Source organism: Bos indicus x Bos taurus, chromosome 5 (assembly GCF_003369695.1).
Source record: "Bos indicus x Bos taurus breed Angus x Brahman F1 hybrid chromosome 5, Bos_hybrid_MaternalHap_v2.0, whole genome shotgun sequence".
In the NCBI taxonomy this organism is placed as follows: Eukaryota; Metazoa; Chordata; class Mammalia; order Artiodactyla; family Bovidae; genus Bos; species Bos indicus x Bos taurus.
Window position 1 is genome coordinate 109,398,644 of NC_040080.1, and position 23,476 is coordinate 109,422,119.

Sequence of the window (23,476 nt, forward strand, 5' to 3'; positions counted from 1 at the left end):
CCTTTTGCGTATTATCAATTACATACTATTATAAACATAAACCACAGAGTAACAGGAAAATGATAAAACAGAATGCCAAAAGATACTTTTCGTTATCCAAAGCACTACAGTTGGATGTTAAGTATACTGTCTTTATCCTGTATTTGTATTTCAAAATAAAGAACTCAGAGGGCACTCAGGAATGAATGCCAATAATAGGCAAAGGGATTAAAAAAATACAATTTCTGGCAAGCAGAACAAATGTTCCTCAAATTTTGCTCATACAGAGGAGTTGTGCATGCATGCTAAGTTGCTTCAGTTGTGTTCGACTCTTTGCAACCCTAGGGACTGTGGCCCGCCAGGCCCCTCTGTCCATGAGATTCTCCAGGCAAGAATCCTGGAGTGGGTTGCCATTCGTCTTCCAAGGGATTTCCCCAAGCCACAGATCGAACCCATGTCTCTTATGTCTCCTGTACTGGCAGGTGGGTTCTTTACCATTAATGAGGTTCTAATGACAACTGTCCAGTTCTGATCAAGTGTTCTCAGTCTGTGAGGAGAAATCCAATGCAAGAAATCATATAGAAAGTCTCCAAAAGTTTTAGTTTAGCAAAGGGAAGTCGCTCAGTCGTGTCCGACTCAGTGACCCCATGGACTGCAGCCTACCAGGCTCCTCCGTCCATGGGATTTTCCAGGCAAGAGTACTGGAGTGGGGTGCCATCAAAGGCTGTTAACTTTCAGAAAAAAATAAGAGAAACTGAGATATTTCTATGTCCAGAAACTGATAAAAAAAAAATATTAAAATGACTTATTTAGACATTTGAGCTTTGGGCATTCTTTCCCTCTGAGGTCTGGAAACTGGTCCAGATAACCTTTAAGGGTAGTTTTGCGATCCATGATTCTAAGAGTAAGCTGCCTAATGTAATAGGCGAGAACTACAGAGAAGTATGTAAGGTGAGTTTAAAAAAAGAATAATAAAATTCTTACAGGAAATTTTTCAAAGTATAAATGCTTGAATGCCTCTTGATTCTTCCAGAGTCCTGAAAAAGCTCCAGGTGGTAATGGCAACCTTGTATAAAAACAGAGCATGGGAATTAGGACAAAAGTGGTAGTAAAGACAGATTGATTAGAAGTACTCATTTTCCGCCATGATGAGTAAGAACAATTCAAGTCCCACATTGAATTGTAACCCCTAAACCTGATAGATAGATCATGTCTAACTGAGGGTGAAGCAGCTGACCAAGACATAGGAAATTCACGGAAGGGTAACTGTAGTTTCTGAGAAGGGCACCAAAGGCACACCATCTTGGCATTCAGATAGTGATTAGCATCAATCACTCTTTTGGTAAGAAGGATAACATCTGCAAAAAGGAACCAGAAATGCATCATTATATTACTTTTTAAGGGAAATTTCCTTCCACCATAGGCAAATAAATCAAAAAAATTTTTGACGTATCAAGGTACCAACTGCCACCTTTGCCAGTCTCGTTGTGCAGTGAGATGATCCAATGAAACATCTCATGCATAGTCTTATCTTCACAATCAATGTGTCTCCCCACTCTTCCATCTCCTGTTCTTCCTTTTCATGACAATCCAGACCTATGTTATTTCTCACCCCTATGAACCCATGAAGACATGTGAGCATATAAAATAGAAGATAGCATATATCTGTTCTTTGTAATCAATTTCCTCTTCAATTTCCTTCTTTTTTTCCATAATATTAAACAGGGATTATACATAAGAATCCGCCTGCAATGTGGGAGACCCCAGTTTGATTCCTGGGTTGGGAAGATCCCTTATGGCTCAGATGGTAAAGAATCTGCCTGCAACGCGGGAGACCTGGGTTCGATCCCTGGGTTGGGAAGATGCCCTGCAGGAAGGCATGGCAACCCACTCCAATATTCTTGCCTGGAGAATCCCCATGGACAGAGAAGCCAGTCCATGGGGTGCAAAGAGCCAGACACGATTGAGCAATTAAGCACACACATATGACAAGGGCTCACCTCTATCTGCACGCATGTGTGCTCAGTCATGTCCGATTCTTTGTGACCCTGTGGGCTTAGCCCGCCGGGCTCCTCTGTCCATGGAGTTTTCCAGGCAAGAATACTGGAGTAGGCTGCCATTTCCCACTCTACAGGATGTTCCAGATCCAGGGATCAAAACTGCGTCTCTTGTGCCTCGTGCATTGGCAGGCGGATTTTTTACTACTGTACTACCTGCGAAGCCCATACCTAGCTACCTATCTTTACATGAATAAATACGTAAATTCTTATATCAGTTCCCTGTAGGAAGTACCACCTATCAAAAATAACCGCTCAGTGTACTTTCTGGACACAGAAACTTTTGAGATGCTTTATAGTTTGTAAATTCAGATACTGTCAATTTAAAGATTTTCAAAACCCTACCCTCTGGTACTCACAAAAGACACCAAGTGAAGCAGTGATTTCCCAGTGCTGAGGTGGGAAATGGAAAGGCAGGCAGACACGGAGACTGCCAACATGAGGCAACATCAGCCGCTTCCAACCCCAGTCCCAGTCCTAGACTTCTGAGACACTGAATTGTATTCTCACATTCTGTCAGGAGAAAATGCTGTTCCCGTTGGGGTCAGCCACCAGCTAGGATCCTCCTTTTCCCCCATGTTAGCCTGCCCACAGCTCTTCCCTTGCTGTCTCCTTTTTGTACTTTTTTAAGATGGAGGAAAACTGTGACCCCAGTGTTTCTGGATCTCGTATCGTTTCATAAAACACACGGGAAAGCATTTTATAACCTGAGAAATTAAAAACCACAGAGATGCTGCTGTATCGTTACTGCTGTTACTATTACTGTTCATTGCTAATTTGCAGGAAGGCAGCAAGCTGAAGCACACAGTCCCTTCAGGTCCTTTAACTGACTTTTCTATGTTAGGCTGTACTGGAGACAGCAGAGCTGGGTGGGGTCTGAGGTACATTTGAATGTACACGTTGGGTAGAGGGGGGAGCAGTTTTCACTTAGTTCCACCTGATACAGAGATACACAGAACTGCCGATCCAAATTCTTAAACACGTTAACATTGCCCATACGAAGAGCAATGAGTACAGAAGGACATGCTGTTCAAGTGTCTCATCCATTGTATCTACCCCAAATGTAAGATTTCCAACATCCATGCATGGCCTCTTCCCAGTAACAGAGACTTCTGAGTATCTGCAATAATAATCCAAATGAGTTACTACTTCATGTACAGAACGTGAGCTGCGTTTCCTCAGTCCAGTTCAGTAGCTCAGTCATGTCCGATTCTTTGCGACCCCATGGACTGCAGCATGCCAGGCTTCTCTGTCCACCAACTCTTGGAGCTTACTCAAACTCTCATCCATCAAGTCGGGGACGCCATCCAACCATCTCATCCTCTGTCATCTCCTTCTCCTCCCACCTTCAATCTTTCCCAGCATCAGGGTCTTTTCCAACGAGTCAGTTCTTGGCATCAGGTGGCCAAAGTATTGGAGTTTCAGCTTCAGCATCAGTCCTTCCAGTGAATATTCTGGACTGATTTCCTCTAGGATGGGCTGCGTTTCCTAGTGGCCTACAATATACCTAGTTCAGTGTGTGCACATAGGACCAGGAGTTTAGCATTTTCTGGTAAGAGTGTTCCTGGAGAGAAAAGGAAATCTTACACTTCCCAGAAGTTGATTAAGTTTGCAGTCTCTATTCATAAAAGAAGACATCCTGATGATCTGTTTTCTCTTACTTCCTGAAAAAGTTTGATACTAGCAATTAGTAACATATAGATTGTATGTGTTAGTCACTCAGATATGTCTGACTCTGCATCTCCATGGACTGTGGCCTGCCAGGGTACTCTGTCCATGGAATTCTCCAGGCAAGAATACTGGAGTGGGTTGCCATTCCCTGCTCCAGGGTATCTTCCTGACCTAGAGATCCAACCTGGGTCTCCTGCATAGCAGGCAGATTCTTTACCATGTGAGCCACCAGGGAAGCCTAACAGATAGATTATATTCTTATAATTAATTAAAGTCTAGAGGGTTACAAGTACAGATAGCAATTCCTTCAGAAAAATTAAGCTTTAAGGATACTTGCTTTCTCAGCCACTGCACAAAACTTTAAATATCTTCACAAATTTTCCGAAGAATAGGGACAGCAGGAATTTTTACATCATCTGTGAGAAAGGTTTGCCTAAGTTTGGATACACCTATAGACCCTGGGAATTAAGTATAACACAGCAAGAGTATGATCCATGGAGAGGAGTACAGAATATTAAGGAGAAATACAAGGTCAAATATGAGTCTTAGAGAGGGACCAAGAAAAAGAAAAAAAAAAAAGACCATGAAGAAAAAGAAGAAAATCAGAGTTGTATGAGAACCAGGAGACACTCGTATGTGAAGAGCCTCCCAAGCAGAGTTTTAGTAATACTGAGTGTTCAACAAGGTCAAGTGAAGGGCAAATTATTTTCCAAGTGGATTCAACAGAGGTCATGCAACTCAGTGACCAAGATATTGTGAATTTCCCTCAGGACAGCCATTTCTGCAGAGTGGAGCTGAAATGACTGCAGTGATCAGAGAGTAATCAGGAAAGTGCAGACGGTAAGGTTAGACTATACTTTTTAAAAGTTTGTGGGTGACCAGAAGGAGAGAAGAAAATCGGGGTTTAATGAAGAGACAGGCAGATTTAAGACGTGAAATACTTAAGCAGAAGTAGCCAGTGGAGAGAGGGTGGAGATTTGACAGTTAAAGAAGAAAACACCAGAAGAATTCTTTGACCATTTAATTAATTTATTCATTCATGCACACATTAACTCATGCATTTGTTTTCTGCATTCAATCGCGTATTTGTGGAGTGTCTGGCATTCCTCAGTCACTGTGTTAGACATGAATGGTAAATATATATAAACCATTTTCCAAGATGAACAGAGATTCTGGCATATTGTATATTACAGGAAATTTAGTACTTTTTTAGAAGGCAATGGCACCCCACTTCAGTACTCTTGCCTGGAAAATCCCATGGACGGAGAAGACTGGTAGGCTACAATCCATGGGGTCGTGAAGAGTCGGACACGACTGAGCGACTTCACTTTCACTTTTCACTTTCATGCGTTGGAGAAGGAAATGGTAACCCACTCCAGTGTTCTTGCCTGGAGAATCCCAGGGATGGCAGAGCCTGGTGGGCTGCCGTCTATGGGGTCACACAGGGTCGGACATGACTGAAGCGACTTAGCAGCAGAATACATGTAGGGAGAAAGACTGTAAAGAATGATGTCTAATCCATTAAATTAATGACATAACATCAAAACATCTTGAATTTTTATATTCAAGAAAATTTGTCAGGCAAGTTTTACAGCAGATGGTTAAACTCTATACTATCAGGAACTCTTGGAAGGGAAGTTTTTTCATCACCAGCCAAGGTATGGATCTGTGGCAAATGGCATATGTGTCTGGTCCTGAGTCATCTTTGAGATGCCCCAAGGAAACTTCTTTATTATCCCCAAATCTAACTGAGGAACAGGCAGGAAAGCAAGATATGAAGTTGCAGTTGATAATTAGTAGGATAAAGTAAGAGAATGCTACCGATTCTTCACTAATAAAGTCTGGTGAATTGAAAAATTCAAATGTTAGTCGACTATTGAAAAGAGACTCTAAAGAAGGAACCTTCGAAGGTAACACTTAACGGTCCTAATGCAAAGCAAGAAAGAAGAGGGAGTTCCAGAATTGGAAGTATCAGTGATTTTGTACATGAATATGTATAAAATATGTTATAAGAGAAGCAATAGTCTCCAGAAAAAAAGTTAGGTGTATATGAACTAGAGCAGAATTGTTTTCTGCAGTATTCAAAAGTAACACTTTTCTTGTTGCTAACCTAATGCTTATTCTATATTAAATGCAGGTTTTACTTAGAAAAAGAATATTTTTTTCTGTAGTTACAATAACATAAAAATTCATTGGAAAGGTAGACGGAAGGAAATTTTCTGAAAATACTAAGAAACATGCTGGTTAATGCTTTGTTGTCTGCAAGTTCAGTCACTAAGTCCTGACTCTTTGTGACCCTACGGACTGCAGGACCCCAGCCTCTCTGTCCTTCACTATCTCTCAGAGTTTGCTCAAACTCATGTCCATTCAACCATTTCAACCTCTGTCACCCCCTTCTCTTTCTGCCCTCAATCTTTCCCAGCATCAGAGTCTTTTCCAATGAGTTGGCTCTTTACATCAGGCGGCCAAGTATTGGAGCTTCAGCTTCATCATCAGTCCATTCAATAAATATTTAGGGTTGATTTCCTTCAAGATGGGCTTTGCTTGTGACTCAGCCGGTAAAGAATCCACCTGCAATTGGATTCGATCTCAATTGGGTTGGGAAGTTCCCTGGGTTGGGAAGATCCTCCGGAGAAGGGAAAGGCTATCCCTTCCAGTATTCTGGCCTGGAGAATTTCATGGACTGTATAGTCCATGGGGTTGCAAAGAGTCAGACTTGACTAAGCAAAATTCACTTTCCTTCAGGATTGACTGGTTTGATCTCCTTGCTATCCAAGGGACTCTCAAGAGTCTTCTCCAGCACCACAATTCAAAAGCATCAATTATTTGGTGTTCAGCCTTCTTTATGGTCCAACTCTCACATCTGCACATGACTACTGGAAAAACCACAGCTGGGACTGTATAGACCCTTGTCAGCAAAGTGATCACTCTGTTTCTTAAAACACTGCCTAGGTTTGCCACAGCTTTTCTTCTAAGGAGAAAGATTCTTTTCTTTTCCTGGATGCAATCACCATCCTCAGTGATTTTGGAGCCCAAGAAATAAAATCTGTCACTGTTTCCTCTTTTCCTGTTCTATTTGCCATGAAGTGATGGGACTGAATGCCATGATCTTTGTTTTTTGAATGTTGAGTTTTAAGCCAGCTTTTTCACTGTCCTCTTTAACCCTCATCAAGAGGCTCTTAGTTCCTTAGAGTGGTGTCATTAGTATCATCTGCATATCTGAGGTTGTTGCTGTTTCTCCTGGAAATATTGATTCCAGGTTGTGATTCATCCAGGCCAATATTTCACATGATGTACTCTACATATAAGTTAAATAAGCAGGGTGACAATATACAGCCTTTATGTACTCCTTTTCCAATTTGGAACAAGTCTGTTGTTCCATGTCCAGTTCTAACTGTTGCTTCTTGACCACATACATACCAGGCACATAAGGTGGTCTGGAATTCCCACCTCTTTAAGGTGGGATTTTCCACAGTTCGTTATGATCCACAAATGCTTTAGTCAACGAAGCAAAAGTAGATATTTTTCTGGAGTTCCCTTGTTTTTTCTATGATCCAGCAGATGTTGGCACTTTGATCTCTGGTTCCTCTGCCTTTTCTAAATCCAGTTGTTATATCAGGAAGCTCTCAGTTCACATACTGTTGACATAGCTTGAAGGATTTTGAGCATTACCTTGCTAGCATAAGAAATGAGCACAAGTGTATGGTAGTTTGCGCATTCTTTGGCATTGCCCTTCTTTGGGATTAGAATGAAAACTGACCGTTTCCAGTCCTGTGGCCACTGCTGAGTGTTCCAAATTTGCTGGCATATTTATGGCAGCACTTTAACAGCATCATCTCTTAGGATTTGAAATAGCTCAGCTGGAATTTCATCATATCTACTTTGTTCATAGTAATGCTTCCTAAGACCCACTTGACTTTATACTCCAGAATGTCTGACTCTAGGTAAGTGATCACACCATCGTGTTTATCCAGGTCATTAAGACCTTTTTTGTACAGTTCTTTGCATTCTTGCCACCTCTTCTTAATATCTTCTGTTTCTGTTAGGTTCTTTGCCTCTTCTGTCCTTGATGTGCCCATCTTTGCATGAAATGTTCCCATGCGATCTCTAATTTTCTCAAAGAGCTCTCTAGTCTTTCCCATTCTATTGCTTTCCTCTATTTTTTGCATTGTTCACTTAAGAAGGCTTTTTTTCTCTTCCTACTATTCTCTGCAACTCTGCATTCAGTTGGGTATATCTTTCCCCTTTTCCTTTGCCTTTTATTTCTCTTTTCTCAGCTATTTGTAAAGCCTCTTCATACAACCACTTTGCTTTCTTGCATTTCTTTTTCTTTGGGATGGTTTTGGTCACAGTCTTCTGCACAATGTTATGAATCTCCATCCATACTGTTTCAGGCACTCTGTCTACCAGATCTAAGGCGTTGATTATCATCCTTCAAATATAAGGTCAAAAGCTACCAGCCTGTGATATCTTCCCTAAGTCTTCCCAGAGTGAAAAGGAAAATTCTATCACAACCCATCCAATTGAGAATGTGGAGTTCCTCTTAAAGAATATTTTTTCCAAGTGTTAGTTGCTCAACCTGCCAGGTTCCTCTGTCCATGGAATTCTCCAGGCAAGAATACTGGAGTGGGTTGCCATTCCCTTCTCCAGGGGATCTTTCTGACCCAGGAATCAAACCCGGGACCCCTGCATTGCAGGCAAATTCTTTACCATCTGAGCCACCAGGGAAGCCCATTCTTCCCAAGGAAATCCTTAAATAGCTAATAAAGGAAGAGAAGATCCATCACTGTAGAAGGTAAACATCCCTGACCAATCTGAAAAATAAAATTCCTAGGTCCCTCCAATCCCACACAAAGGATGGTCTATATTCAATACTCTGTCAGGAATGCCCATTTGTATCAGAAATAAATTGAAGACAAAACTCCTGTTACCTAGAGAATTCTAGAGTCATATCCCAACTTTGCACTCTCAGAATTTCCTGTGAGGTCTTTAGGCTATACTGGAGATTTTCCTATGAAGCTATTTTTCATCTCCCAAGAAGTGACTTCAGTCAGTTCAGTTGCTCAGTTGTGTCTGACTCTTTGCAACCCCATGAATCGAAGCACGCCAGGCCTCCCTATCCATAACCAACTCCCAGAGTTCACCCAGACTCACGTCCATCGAGTCGGTGATGCCATCCAGCCATCTCATCCTCTGTCGTCCAATTCTCCTCCTGTCCCCAATCCCTCCCAGCAACAGGGTCTTTTCCAATGAGTTAACTCTTCGCATGAGGTGGCCAAAGTACTGGAGTTTCAGCTTTAGCATCATTCCTTCCAATGAACACCCAGAACTAATCTCCTTTAGAATGGACTGGTTGGATCTCCTTGCAGTTCGAGGGACTCTCAAGAGTCTTCTCCAACACCACAGTTCAAAAGCATCAATTCTTTAGTACTCAGCTTTCTTCACAGTCCAACTCTCACATCCATACATGACCACAGGAAAAACCATAGCCTTGACTAGACGGACCTTTGTTGGCAAAGTAATGTCTCTGCTTTTCAATACGCTATCTAGGTTGGTTATAACTTTTCTTCCAAGGAGTAAGCATCTTTTAATTTCATGGCTGCAGTCATGATCTGCAGTGATTTGGGAGCCCAGAAAAATAAAGTCTGACACTGTTTCCACTGTTTCCCCATCTATTTCCCATGAAGTGATGGGACCGGATGCCATGATCTTTGTTTTCTGAACGTTGAGCTTTAAGCCAACTTTTTCACTCTCTTCTTTCACTTTCATTAAGAGCCTTTTTAGTTCCTCTTCACTTTCTGCCATAAGGGTGGTGTCATCTGCATATCTGAGGTTATTGATATTTCTCCCGGCAATCTTGATTCCAGCTTGTGCTTCTTCCAGCCCAGTGTTTCTCATGATGTACTCTGCATATAAGTTAGATAAACAGGGTGACAATATACAGCCTTGATGAACTCCTTTTCCTATTTGGAATCAGTCTGTTGTTCCATGTCCAGTTCTCACTGTTGCTTCCTGACCTGCATATAGGTTTCTCAAGAGGCAGGTCAGGTGGTCTGGTATTCCCATCTCTTTCAGAATTTTCCACAGTTTCTTGTGATCCACACAGTCAAAGGCTTTGGCATAGTCAATAAAACAGAAATAGATGTTTTTCTGGAACTCTCTTGCTTTCGTGATGATCCAGTGGATGTTGGCAATTTGATCTCTGGTTCCTCTGCCTTTTCTAAAACCAGCTTGAACACCTAGAAGTTCATGGTTCACATATTGCTGAAGCCTGGCTTGGAGAATTTTGAGCATTACTTTACTAGCGTGTGAGATGAGTGCAATTGTGCGGTAGTTTGAGCATTCTTTGGCATTGCCTTTCTTTGGGATTGGAATGAAAACTGACCTTTTCAGGTCAGTTTTTTTTCAGGTCTTTATTGACATTAGTAGGCCACAATTTCCTTCTCTCTGGGTTGACAAACAACTGGGTAAGAAATGTGAGTTCTGGCTGCATGACTACTAATGATGCTTAGATTTTAATGATGTTTTAGATAAAAAATTAGATAATATATGTCCCACTGCCAAACTCACAGTGTTGTTTTAAGGTTAATAAAAAGATCATACTAAAATCTGCATAGGAGATGCAGGAAGGAATGGGATAACAACCCCATGCCACCCCTGGTTTAGTCACAGGATACACTGGTGAACAAAAGCTATCCTGATCTTCTCCCGAGACGGCAGCCCAGGGAGTGACCAAGTCACTCTTGCCAAACTGTAAAGATGCAAACAGATGTCATTAAGGACCGTGTTCAATATCTGGAGGCTGAGAAACCAGCAGGCATCGGAGTAAAAGCCCCCCAGACAAGGCCATCTAACTCCCTGGCACCCCATTACTGCCTGCAGGGCACAGGCCAGCGGGACACCCAGCAGGAGGCAGACAAGCTGCGCTTCCGAGAGCAACAACTGTGTCTGGTCAAAGAAAAATGCGTGTCCATGAGTCAGGAAGAGGCAGAGACCTATGGCTTTAATAACAGTCAGCGCTGTGGCACCGAGGAAAGCAACTGCAGTTCAACTTTTCTTTCATGCCCTGCATGGTGTTGCCTGGAAATTACTGACTCACAGTTTTATTTCTATACTTTGGAGCTCTGGATGCAATTACAGAAAAACCTTCTAAAATTCATGAACATTCTGTATTCATAGCAATTCAGATATCATAACTTACCCACAAAATTAACTGCCTGGAGTAAGTTTCAAAATCAAAAGAATTCTCTACCTCCATGCAGGCATGTCATTTTCTCTTCTTGTAGAAAGATAAATTCTTTGAAAGCAAGAAATCTACAAGAACTGTAAGATTCATGTTTATTACATCATAGGATCTACAGGAGTTTAGGAATCACTAAAATGTCTACCTTCTTGTTAGGGATCCTCAAGAGAAAAGCAGAGATTTTTAGAAAGCCTTAACAAAGGAAGTTAAAAGAGCAAAAGTGGATCAAGAGGGATTTTTTTCAAAATTACCACATATTATTATTTCTGATTTGGGGATGAGTCATCGTAACATGATAAAATGAATCATATAATGGTGCTAAGCATAGCTTAGCACCTTGTAAAACTTGGACATATGATTATAGCTTCAGATTTTAAAGAAACTGCCAGAGAAAGATAATTTCAAATATCATTTACACTAGTCATAACAGATTTTATAGTGCAACAAGAAGCTACAGCTGTATTTACAAAAAGCAAACAAATTTGGAATTAAAACAGAGAGGCATAATATATATTTTTTTACTGAATTACTTTAATGTAGTTTGAGCCCCATACATCTCAAATATTCCATGTAGATTTTTCTTTCTATTCTTTCTAATCACTACAAGTATAATTAGTGAACATGAACAGCATTACAGAATCTTGTTCTTTTAAAGAATATTCCTCTTAATTATTATCTACGTACTAACAAAAAGTGTAAGTAGGAATAATGGAGAAGAATGACAGCTAACTGACTGGCAGTCACCCCCCACAATGGCTTTTAAAGCCAGATCAGTTTTAAGTCCCTCATGGACTGAGTCATTCTTATTATTGGTGGCCTTACTTTATATCCATGCAAAGATAATAAAACATAGCAATACACCATACAAACTAGAACATTTTCTGAAAAAGAAAAGGCTATATTTTTGCTTTTGAAATCATACAGCAAGTAGACATACCTACAGTTTACCATTCATTATTATTTCTTAACAATCACTGTACAGATTTAGCAATGAGGGGAAGAAAATACAACCTGCATGTTTGCAAATAAAATGAAACATTTATGAAGACTATATTGACAATGAAGTTGTTATGATGTTAAATGTTATAAATTTTTAATTTCTCAATACAGTTGAGAAATACAATGTATTGAGTCAATACATTTCTTAAAGATTAGAAGCTCAGATATTTTGTGAACCTTAAATATCATATACAATCCTTAACCAAAAACCTTTTGAAAGTGAAAGTGTGAGTCACTTCAGTCCTGTCTTTGCAGCCCCATTGGCTGTAGCCCACTAGGTTCCTCTGTCCACAGAATCCTCTGGGCAACAATACTGGAGTGGGTTGCCATTCCCTTCCCCAGGGGATCTTCCCGACCCAGGGACTGAACCCAGGTATCCTGTATTGCAGGCAGATTCTTTACCATCTGAGCCACCAGGGAAGCCCACAGCCACCAAGCGGTTCTGGGGACCCAGGTAGCTACTTTAGAATACAGTTTACCTAGAAAATTATTCTCTTCTCAGACTACACAGTTTTTTTAAGCCACGGTAATGTTTTAAGTAAAGAAGGTGTGCTTTTCCCTTAATTCACTTAAACATATATCTATTGTGAGCTCTTAAAAAGCATTCATTGGCCATTTTCCATTCTGGATGAATGACACGTCCCCTCAAGGCACACAGAATAGCTCTAGATGAATACACACAAGCCTTGATAGACATTAAATAGGAAATACCCTATGCATACTGCAAGCAACTATTGGGATGCGTGAATAATTTTCAGGTCAATGAGTCAGAATGGAATGGCTACTGCAGATGAGAGTTTCAAAATGAAATCCTTACTATCACAGGTAAAAATGAGTTCCTGAAATAAGGTTTCAAGAGTCTGAGATCTTAAAAAAAAAGGAGAGATCTTGGTGGTAACTGTTTTGGGTTTTTTTGTTTTTTTGTTTTTTTCATTATTTCTACCTTACTTTTTGAAAATAACTATAACTATAACTATCTATCTATCTACATATATATATATATATAAATATTTACAAACACCTAGTTTCACTATTAACCTAAGGGAGGAATCCAAGTCCACTGCATGTCATAATATTCTGTATCATCAACTAATTTATAATGAAATCTCAGAATCCCGAATCTGTACAATAAAATTCCCTGTTTATGAACAGAGAGGGTGAAAAAATAATTCTGAATTGGAGACAATCTAAAGCACTGAATATTTTAAGACAATAGTTGTGTCATTTTCAAGTACTTGAAGTAACACTAATGGGTATGAGAAAAAAAAATTATAGTTTATTTGCTTTATTATTTTGGAATGGTTGTGGGGTGAAGCCACCAGTGATTAGAGTCACAGGATGCATGAGGGATTAAAACTGTGCTGGCATCAAACGCTACCTCTGGGATCTTGTAAGCACTGCTTTATGAAACAGATGACTCACTTAGAGTTAGGGTGATATAAAAATGTAAGCTGCTGGAGTGCTTTTAAAAATTCTCACAAACCATGTACTTCCCTAAGCGAGCTAGACATTCACCCACAATTTTGTTCAGATTTATTATTTAGCAAGCCCTCCCCTTATTTCAACCAACTGAAAGATTTCAATCAATTCTATGTTAATATGGATTCCTATTCAGAAAAAATACGAATGCAAATGGCATATTCAGAATTAATTTTCCATTTGTCGACATGTCTTAACATTTAAATTAAAATAATGATAAAGTGTTTTCGTGTTTACTGATTACAACAGGAATCTGAGAAGAACTGTATCATAAGGTGCATCTCCTCTATAGATTTTTGTAAGGTCACAGCATCTCTCCCTGAGAAAAAACACATGCTTTTAAAAATTACTACCTATCATTTAGTCTTTAAAGAATTTAAAATGTTCATTAACCTGAGAAAAATTTTAGACCAATTTGAGAATGCCAAGTAATAAGAGTTCTTTTAAATAAATAGAAAATAAAACTTTAAAACACACATGCAATGTTCTTTACTTATAACAGCTCATTCTGGCAAATTCTACTATTTAACACATGTCAGTAAAGATGCCAACATTGTGCTAATCAGAGGCACTAAAGCTACCTGTATCAGTTATTAAAATGTCACATACTGTGTGTCTCTAACTTAACTTCCATTTCAGCTGCTCCAAGCTTAATAACTTCAAAGTATTGATTCAACCAAAGTAAATTTGAATATTTTTATGGTAAATTCTAACACTTTATCTGTCAAATGAACAATGATGAAAACTGTTAGCAAGGAACTGTGGTACCTGAAGAGTCAGGAATTACATGTCATGCTACTATTTGACCCACGCTACTAATTACACATTTAGAAATTTATTCAGTACCATTGTAATGATCAGAAAAGACAACACAGAAAGGATATTCAATACAGCATTATTTATAATCATAATATTCAAAAAAGACTAAGAGGCCTAGAAAGGGATAAACACTTTTAAGAGGTAGATAAAATTTAAAATGCTGTGAGATAGCATTAAGTAAAAACAGGAATACATGAGAATAAACTAATTTCAATAATCTAAAATCCTCATCAAAAAAATGTCATGTATATTTATATATTATAAAATCAACACTGTATTACTGAAGGGCTACAGTATAAAAACTATATACTTCTTTATATTTTTGGTATTCATATTAATTTTATCATCTGTGCATTACTCATATAAACAGAAACATTTTTTAAAAGATGCAAGATTTATCTTTTTAAAAATCGTATCTAAATTGGTTCCACTTTATGGGGCTTCCATGTTTAAATTACAAGGCCAGGCAATGAGTATTCTCAAACAATACACAAGCTTCTTCTGCAACCTCTTCACTAGTAATACCATTGCAACCACTCTACTTTTTCTTAATCTTATATATCAATTCTTGCTCTTTTAAATAATAGATGGCAAATGTTGCTTACTTTACCACGATGTTTCCTAAACACCGAGCCTTCAGTTTTTGCATGTTGTCATCCAAAATCATAACTGCAAAGTAAAATATAGATAAATAAAAACAAATAACCTTAAAGCATGAAAGTTTTCATATTTAATCTCCCAACTCTAGCTTAAAAAAGGCATCCTTTAACTCCTGTGAGGTCACGAACATATATAAATAAGCTAAAATGTCTCACAGAAAATTTAAAGTGTACATGTCTTTGATTTTTAATTAGATAATTCATTTTCTTCAGAGCCTTCCTTAAATAAGGACACAGTATTTTAAACATGCTGGTAATATTAAAATCTATGTTTATACCCATTTGGTTTTAGGAAACCAAAGCTTGCACCCATAGCAGTAACCTAGTACAAACTAGAAATAAGGACATATCATTATGTTTTAAGCTTTAATAGATCCTTTTTGTGGCTTCATCCATTCAGGTTATGCTACTCAAAAAAGCGATCAGAAAAGAAGAGCATTACTTATAGAAAAAGTTAGTCGCTCCCATCTCTGTGTTCCCAGTGCACTATTCTATTCTGGCAGTTATTAGCGGGGTCAGTATCTGTCTCTCCCTAATGTGAGCTCGTTAAAGGTGAGGCCATGATGCATGATAATTCATCTTTGTTTCCCCAAATCTCAGCACAGTGGCCAATTTACTATGTGCCCCAGAACATATTCTCATTCTATTACCCCTCCAATTTCTCTATCTAAAAACTGGAAATAATTCCCTTCTCACAGTGTTGTACAGTAATCACTTGAAAAGAAAACTCAGTGACAATCTTGCATAACGTACTAATTGAATGAGAGATTAAGTATTATATTACATTGCATATTTTTTACACAAAATGGTGTTCTTTCCTTTCCCAAAAGGATATGGCTTTTTTCATTATAATATTAAATGTTACATTATACTTTTGAATCTCTGAATAACCACAAAACATAAAAATCATGAGTCATAAAGTCTTTATTTCCTTGGTTATACTTTAGTTCTAGTGCTTAAGCTGTGCTGTCTGTAAGCCCATGACTTTCAGACAATGAGAAATGTCTGTACTGAAATTCCATGAGGCCTCAAAGCTTTAACTCTTTCTTATAACTGGATATAAAAATGGTACTGAAATGCTGAAAGGGAAATGGAGTCAACATCTCCCACGGTCATCAGCCCCAAAAATGGCCCAACACAAAAGCATTTTTTCTGATAAAAGGAGTAGAGATGACAGAACTGTTCAAAGGGAGGATTTCACTGAAGTTGGGTTCACCCTTCCATGCCTGGAGAAGTCACTGACTTCACAAAGTATCTATTCTTACACTTAAAAAAAAATACACTTTTGTCTTTTTATAAATATATCTGCTAGGCTAAACCAAATAATCCTTAACCAGTCATTGTCCTAGAAAGAAAATATGTTTTTATATTAGAGAAGTAAAAGACAAATCTCGAAACTTTGTAATTTTCATGCAAATACAAACTGCATGCAGGAATTATCTTCTTTCCAGATGCTGGGTTTAAGCTAAATGTGTGACCTTATGCAAACAGCGTAACTTCTGTATCTCATTTTTCTTGTCTGTAAAATGAATGTGTACATCTAAAACAAGTCAGTCCCTCTGGCTTCTCTGAAATACTAATGATCCTACTAGCTAAGACTTCGTTCGGTTTTCCTACCAGCAGGCATTATGCCACTGCTTCACTGTGTTTCATCACAAAAAACAACCCTACGAAGCATACAGAATTATTATTCCTGTTTAGAAATAAGGAAATTGAATGTTTGACTTGTAACACATACAACTAAGAGGTGAAATCCAGAGGAAATTATTGAACTATTATAATCACTACTGATGACTTTAAAAAACTTAGATGGAAAAGACAGTGTATCTCATTGTCACATACTGCCAACAAGAATGAAACCATTTTTTCTTTTTAGAATCTTTACTCTTCATATGCATCTTCTAGCCAACAAGTTTTAAAAACTTTATTATCACCCCTAAAATAAAGATAATATATATAATGGGAACAACTGCAGCTTTTAATCCAGAAACAAACAAACAAAATAAAACACAATGGTCTGCACTGTCTTCAGGACCTAACCAGCTGAATTACTTTAGTGAAGTTATTTAGTCTCTCTGGGTACCAGCTAACTTATTGCTAAAATGGGAATATCACTAAATTAAATAAACTCATGATTAATTGAAATAATGTATGCAAAGTACTCAGCACCTAGCATATATTCCATAGGAATTAATCTCTCACATAAGTTCTTGTACGCATGCTAAGTCGCTTCAGTCATGTCCGACTCTTTGCGACCAGGTGGACTATAGCCCACCAGGCTCTTCTGTTCAAGGGAGTCTCTAGGCAAGAACACTGGAGTGCGTTGCCATGCCCTCCTCCAGGGAATCTCCCCAACCCAGGGATTGGACCCGTGTCTCTTATGTCTCCTGCACTGGCAGGGGGTTCTTAAGTGCCACCAGGGAAGCCCATAGGTCCTTAACTTGCCTTATATTTTGATAGTCATTTACAACATGCCCTTAGAAGTCTACAATATCACTTCTGACAAGATTGGCTAATAACAAAAGTTATCACAAGAAGACGTTTTTAATACAAGGCATTAACTCAATCAAATACTTATTAAGCAACTACTACGTTTCAATCAATATGATTCACACTAAATACAGAAAAATACCAAATTTATTAACATTAAATATTTCAAGTAATCAAGGTAATTTCTCACCATTGTATCCTGGAACACTTTTTCCTGCTTGCCCTGGAGGAGGTGTTTTAGAATTACCTAATCCAATGCAAGATGCTGTAATTGGGGATCCAGTCTCTGGAGAAACAAGTAATATTTATGATTTAATATTTCAACTTGAGATCATAATGTTTCTTCGGTGCTTGCACCACACTTCTCCCTCCACAGAATTTCATTGCATGAGGAATAAATAGGGCAAGCCTATTTTTAAAAATGAAACAAATCCAGTAATTTATATCATATTGACATTTTTAAAACTTAAGCATACAAATTTAGAATCACATACATAGTAGTGCTCCTTTTAAAGAAAGGCTTCTTTAGTGTTCTCAGTTGTGAATCAGCAGGCATGAAGAATGGAGAATTATGTGACTGTAACAGTTTTACAAAACACAGTAAAAACTGAAAAATCTCTAATAAAGATGCTTTCTTTTAATTCACCTAAAGTTATTTTAATATCAGGGTAAGTAACAGCAATAGGAAAAATATTTCTGTAATTTATAACTTAGTCTCTGGAATAGGTAACACCAAGATTTTTAAAAATATATATGAGCAGTATCATATTCTAATGTTTTAAGAACTACTTTTGCCTAGAAACCTTGCTTCGAAAACGAAATTCATCAATGGTTTATCAAATTCCTCTTAATCTGCTGCTCCTGGACTTCTGAAGGCCCAAAACCTTGGGAGGAAGATATTTATGTTATGCTGATTATTTCCTCAAGACCAGAGACTTACAATTAGCCTGCATTGATTATCGAAAACTTTTAAATTTGTCTTCTCTGTCTCAAGTTATAATAGAATAATAGCAGCTATTACTAATACATGATAATCTTAAGTTCTGAAACTTTTATAATTTTTTATAAAGCAATGCATTTGTTATTATTGGCAAATGCAAGTTTGAAGTTACCAGAATATTCTGAATATGAGATTTGTCTCTGTGAGGGGCAAGTGGGTATTGATACTAAAAAGTTTCAGAACTACTTTACATACATAAATGTACATCTACATACACGCAAGGGATTGACTGTCAAAATAATGAGATACAAAGTAATCCAAAATATTAATAACATCTATCTTCCTAAGGACCCAGAATGTGTTTCTTTCACCATGATTTGTCACATATTTGTGTCACTTTAGAATACATCTATTACTGTTCTTTACCTTCTAGAGTAGTTCAGTTTATTATTCACATTCTGATGGCAGCTCAGCTGGCATCAGTAACAGAGGAAGACCTCTCAAACATCAAAACCCAGTTCCTGAGTCACAGTCCAGTGCTTAAGATGCTAAGCCAGATGGTCACTGCTGAGCAGAAGCAGTGAGTAACCAGAGCAGACATTGCTGATGTTTAACAAAGAATTCTCAAATAGTTTCATATGATGACAAAAAATCAGGAGGTATTTTATGACATGGCATTCTATCAGCTATGAGCATTCTCCCCGCAGCACAATCAAAGCATGGGAGGAAATCCACAGGTTTGGAAATTTAGCAGCATTTTCCCTTTGCCTTTTGGAAAATATCTGAGTACTCATCTCATCTCAGCTGCCCTTGAAGAGCAATGAGGTGGTTAAAGGAAGGTACTCCTAACAAAGTGACAAGAGGAACAGAAGCTACTAAGACACAGTAGGAAAGAAGACGTCCCCTTCGAGATGCTGCTGCTCCCGCCCACCCTGGAGAGAAGCAGCTGCTGAAATCAATCTGCTATTTCTGAAGCATATCTTGTCAAGTTGAGTTGATGAGTAGGGCCACTCCAGTCATCTGAAGTTCAAATTCTCCACACTTCTCAACACCATGAGGCCTCTCAGCAACTTATCAGTGGACAGCTCTGGAACCTACAAACGGACCTTCCAGGGGCTCTAATGCCTATCAACACTTCTAGAACCGGCTGCCTAAAAGAAAAGCAAACAAACTACCACAACCAAACTCTGAGCTGCACCCTGCTTCATCTCATCTCAGTGTGGATTTTTATAAAGGACGCGGGCTCTCTGTTCTTCTGATAATACTGGGAGTAGGGAGGATGGGAAGGAGAGGTGAGAAGAAACCTACTCTGAAACAAAGACTTGAGAAACCGGAGCACTGTCAGAAGCTGACACTCTGGGGCTTTCCAAGTGGCTCAGTGGTAAAGAGTCTGCCTGCCAAGCAGGAGATGTGGGTTTGATCTCTGAGTAGGGAAGACTCCTTGCAGAAGGAAATGGCAACCCACTCCAGTATTCTTGCCTGGGAAATCCCATGGACAGAGGAGCCTGGGGGCAACAGTCCATGGGGTCACAAAGAGTTGGACAGGACTTAGCAACTAAACAGCAACAAAGCTGACATTATATATCCTTCCCAAGATTCTTAACCATCTTCTCATAGTGATTACGTATTCATAATCTTCAAGCTTCAACTGTCTTGTTTATGAGTATAAAACAACTATGAAAAGTAGAAACTTACAATAATACCATATGTAAAATAGATAGCCAATAGGCATATGCTGTATGACTCAGAGAACTCAAATAGGGACTCTATAACAATCTAGAGGGGTAGGATGTGGAGAGAAGTGGGAGAGAGGTTCAAGAGGGAGGAGACACATGCATACCTATGGCTGACTCATGTTGAGGTTTGACAGAAAACAACAAAATTCTGTAAAGCAATTATCCTTCAATTAAAAAATAAATAAAAATTTTAAAAGTATATTCTTTTCTTCTGTATGATCATTTTGACTGACTTTTAAGAGCAATGGAAAGGATTATGCATTCAGTTACTTCAAGTAGATAATATAAGTTTATATGTTGAAAATTAGTAATTTCAGTACCTTGTTGATTTTATTTTGTGCAGGGGCCACACTCATCTTCTCTAGATTTTCTTTTTTTTTTTTTTAAATGATAAAACATTTTAAATTTTATTTTATTTTATTTTTAAACTTTACAATATTATATTAGTTTTGCCAAATATCGAAATGAATCTGCCACAGGTATACCTGTGTTCCCCATCCTGAACCCTCCTCCCTCCTCCCTCCCCATACCCTCCTTCTGGGTCGTCCCAGTGCACCAGCCCCAAGCATCCAGTATCTTGCATTGAACCTGGACTGGCGACTCGTTTCATACATGACATTATACATGTTTCAATGCCATTCTCCCAAATCTGCCCACCCTCTCCCTCTCCCACAGAGTCCATAAGACTGTTCTATACATCAGTGTCTCTTTTGCTGTCTCGTACACAGGGTTATTGTTACCATCTTTCTAACTTCCATATATATGCGTTAGTATACTGTATTGGTGTTTTTCTTTCTGGCTTACTTTACTCTGTATAATATTAGTGTATGTGCTACCAGAGAGAGCACTCATTGACTTTATTTGGATATTCACTTTGGGGATTAAAAAGAACTGTTCGTGGTGACATACAAAGGGCACAGACAAAATGACAGATCCTAGGAATCAAAGTCTAATAAGGAGCCACAGTCAGGACAAAAATGGGATGCGAAAGACCCAAGACTGGTTGTTAGAGACTTTGCTTTTTCTCTTTATACCTCTGAGCGTCCTGAGACCCAAGAACTGATCCATCATTACTGGAGGCACACAGGTGCGTGCTCACACATTCCTGCACACCCACTGATTGTATAACCACCCTGGCTGCCCAGTGGGTCTGTATACAGAATAGGCTTCCAGCTGGGGAAAGCCCCCAGGAATGCTGCAGTCCTTAAACCCCAAAGGACTCCCAAAGCCCCATTTCAAAGATGTGCTAAACACATCTGCTTCATATTGCGCAGGCTGTAATTAACTGGCTCACAGTAATCTAAGCTGACAGGAAATCCAGATGTAACATGTGGACTGGGAAATAGCTACAATGAAGAAACCACAACATTCTCTTTGAAGTAAACAACTGGACATTTCATTTGGAGAACTTTCCAAAGACATCCAACCTTAGAAAGGTACAATGCTCAGCAACTCACCAGCACAATTTCTTTAGATAAGAGACAACCAGGAAGATCGGTGGAAATAGAAAGTTGTGAAGAATAAGTCACCTGAGTGTGTTTATATCCATACTGTCTTAGAAGCTAATACAGACACTTCACTATTATTTCAGCATTTTTACTGCCTCACTCTACCTTATTGCATCAGTGAGCTATTATCCCCATGAAGTTTCCTTAAAACCTCTAAAGTAGGAAGAGGAAAGAAAACAAGTAAACATAATTTTCTCAAATATGAATTATGCTGTGTACCATGTGTAAGTGCTTTTTGCCTGTATTATTGCACTGAATTCAACTATAAGCAGATAGAAAAGGAAATATCATTTTAACAGATTTAAAGTATTGAAGCCTAACATAGAAAATTTAAACCATTACCCTAGTCCACATAGTTCTTTTCAAAGAGCAGAATGGAACAGACAAGTGTACTACTTGGAAGGCTCTCACGTAGAACGCAGACGATGAGAAGAAAAGAGAGCTCATCCAGACTACATAACAGCAGAGGAAGAAAAACCTTTCTGACAGGGAGTGAGTCCAGTCTCTCATATTTGCAAATGGAAGTAACGGGGGTACATATCACTTACTAGCAAATATTTATTGAGCAGCTATTATGAGCTAGGTGCTGTCATTAGAACCGGGGATAGAGCAATACACAAAAGTGATCAAAATCTCTATCTTTATGGAGTTCATAGTTTATCTGGGGAAACAAACAATAATAACAGATAAAAGTATAATATATAGCATGTTAAAAAGAGATAATTACTAAGAAAATAAAGACAGTATAGACAGGATATGAGATGAGATGTGAAGGGAAAAGACTGCAATTTTAAACCGGGTAGCCAGAAAATAAACTCCTAGAGAAGTGACCTTTGAGTGAAGACCTGAAAGAAGAGAGGACATGTGCCTTGGATCTAGGGACAGAGGAGCCTGGTGGGCTGCAGTCCATGGGGTCGCTGGGAGTTGGGACACGACTGAGCGACTTCACTTTCACTTTCATGCATTGGAGAAGGAAATGGCAACCCACTCCAGTGTTCTTGTCTGGAGAGTCCCAGGGACGGGGGAGCCTGGTGGGCTGCCGTCTCTGGGGTCGCACAGAGTTGGACACGACTGAAGCGACTTAGCAGCAGCAGCAGGGACAAAGAGTCAGGAAGAAGGAATTGCAAGTGCAAAGGTCCCAGAGGTAGATGTATTCCTAGAGTATGTGAGGAACAGTGAGGCAGCCAGTTTGACTGAAGCAGAACAAATGAGTAAAGTATTAACAGGAAATAAGGTAAGAGAGATAGTGAAGAGGGAGCAAAACTACTTCAAAGTTCTCATCAGTTCAGTTCAGTCACTCAGTCGTGTTGGACTCTTTGTGACCCCATGGACTGCAGCACTCCAGGCTTCCCTGTTCATCGCCAACTCCCAGAGCTTACTCAAACTCATGTCCATTGAGTCAGTGATGCCATCTAACCATCTCATCCTCTGTTGTCCCCTTCTGCTCCTGCCTTCAATCTTTCCCAGCATCAGGGTCTTTTCAAGAGTCAGTTCTTCACATCAGGTAGCCAAAGTATTGGAGTTTCACCTTCAACATCATTCCTTCCAATGAATATTCACAGTTGATTTCCTTTAGGATTGACTGGTTGGATCTCCTTGCAGTCCAAGGGACTCTCTAGAGTCCTCTCCAACACCACAGTTCAAACAGCTGAGAAAAGAAGAGAAGCTAAAGGCAAAGGAGAAAAGGAAAGATATACCCATTTGAATGCAGAGTTCCAAAGAATAGCAAGGAGAGATAAGAAAGCCTTCCTCAGTGATCAATGCAAAGAAATAGAGGAAAACAATAGAATGGGAAAGACTAAAGATCTCTTCAAGAAAATTAGAGATACCAAGGGAAAATTTGTGGCATTAAGATCGCAGAGTAGAAGGACATGCACTCATCTCCTATGAGAACTC

General features: G+C 39.0%; 1 protein-coding gene across 4 annotated transcripts in view; it reads right to left on the minus strand.

Annotated features, from left to right (window-relative positions):
* ACSS3 (acyl-CoA synthetase short chain family member 3) overlaps window positions 1–23,476 on the minus strand; it is a 183,876-nt gene that overhangs the window by 37,956 nt on the left and 122,444 nt on the right. For all 4 annotated transcript variants that reach the window (XM_027543267.1, XM_027543266.1, XM_027543268.1 and 1 more), the window contains 3 exons: window positions 17,587–17,682; window positions 14,853–14,916; window positions 964–1,045 (listed from right to left, as the gene is read on the minus strand). In XM_027543267.1, the coding sequence (XP_027399068.1) occupies window positions 964–1,045; window positions 14,853–14,916; window positions 17,587–17,682 (242 nt within the window). The remainder of the gene's footprint in view (window positions 1–963; window positions 1,046–14,852; window positions 14,917–17,586; window positions 17,683–23,476) is intronic.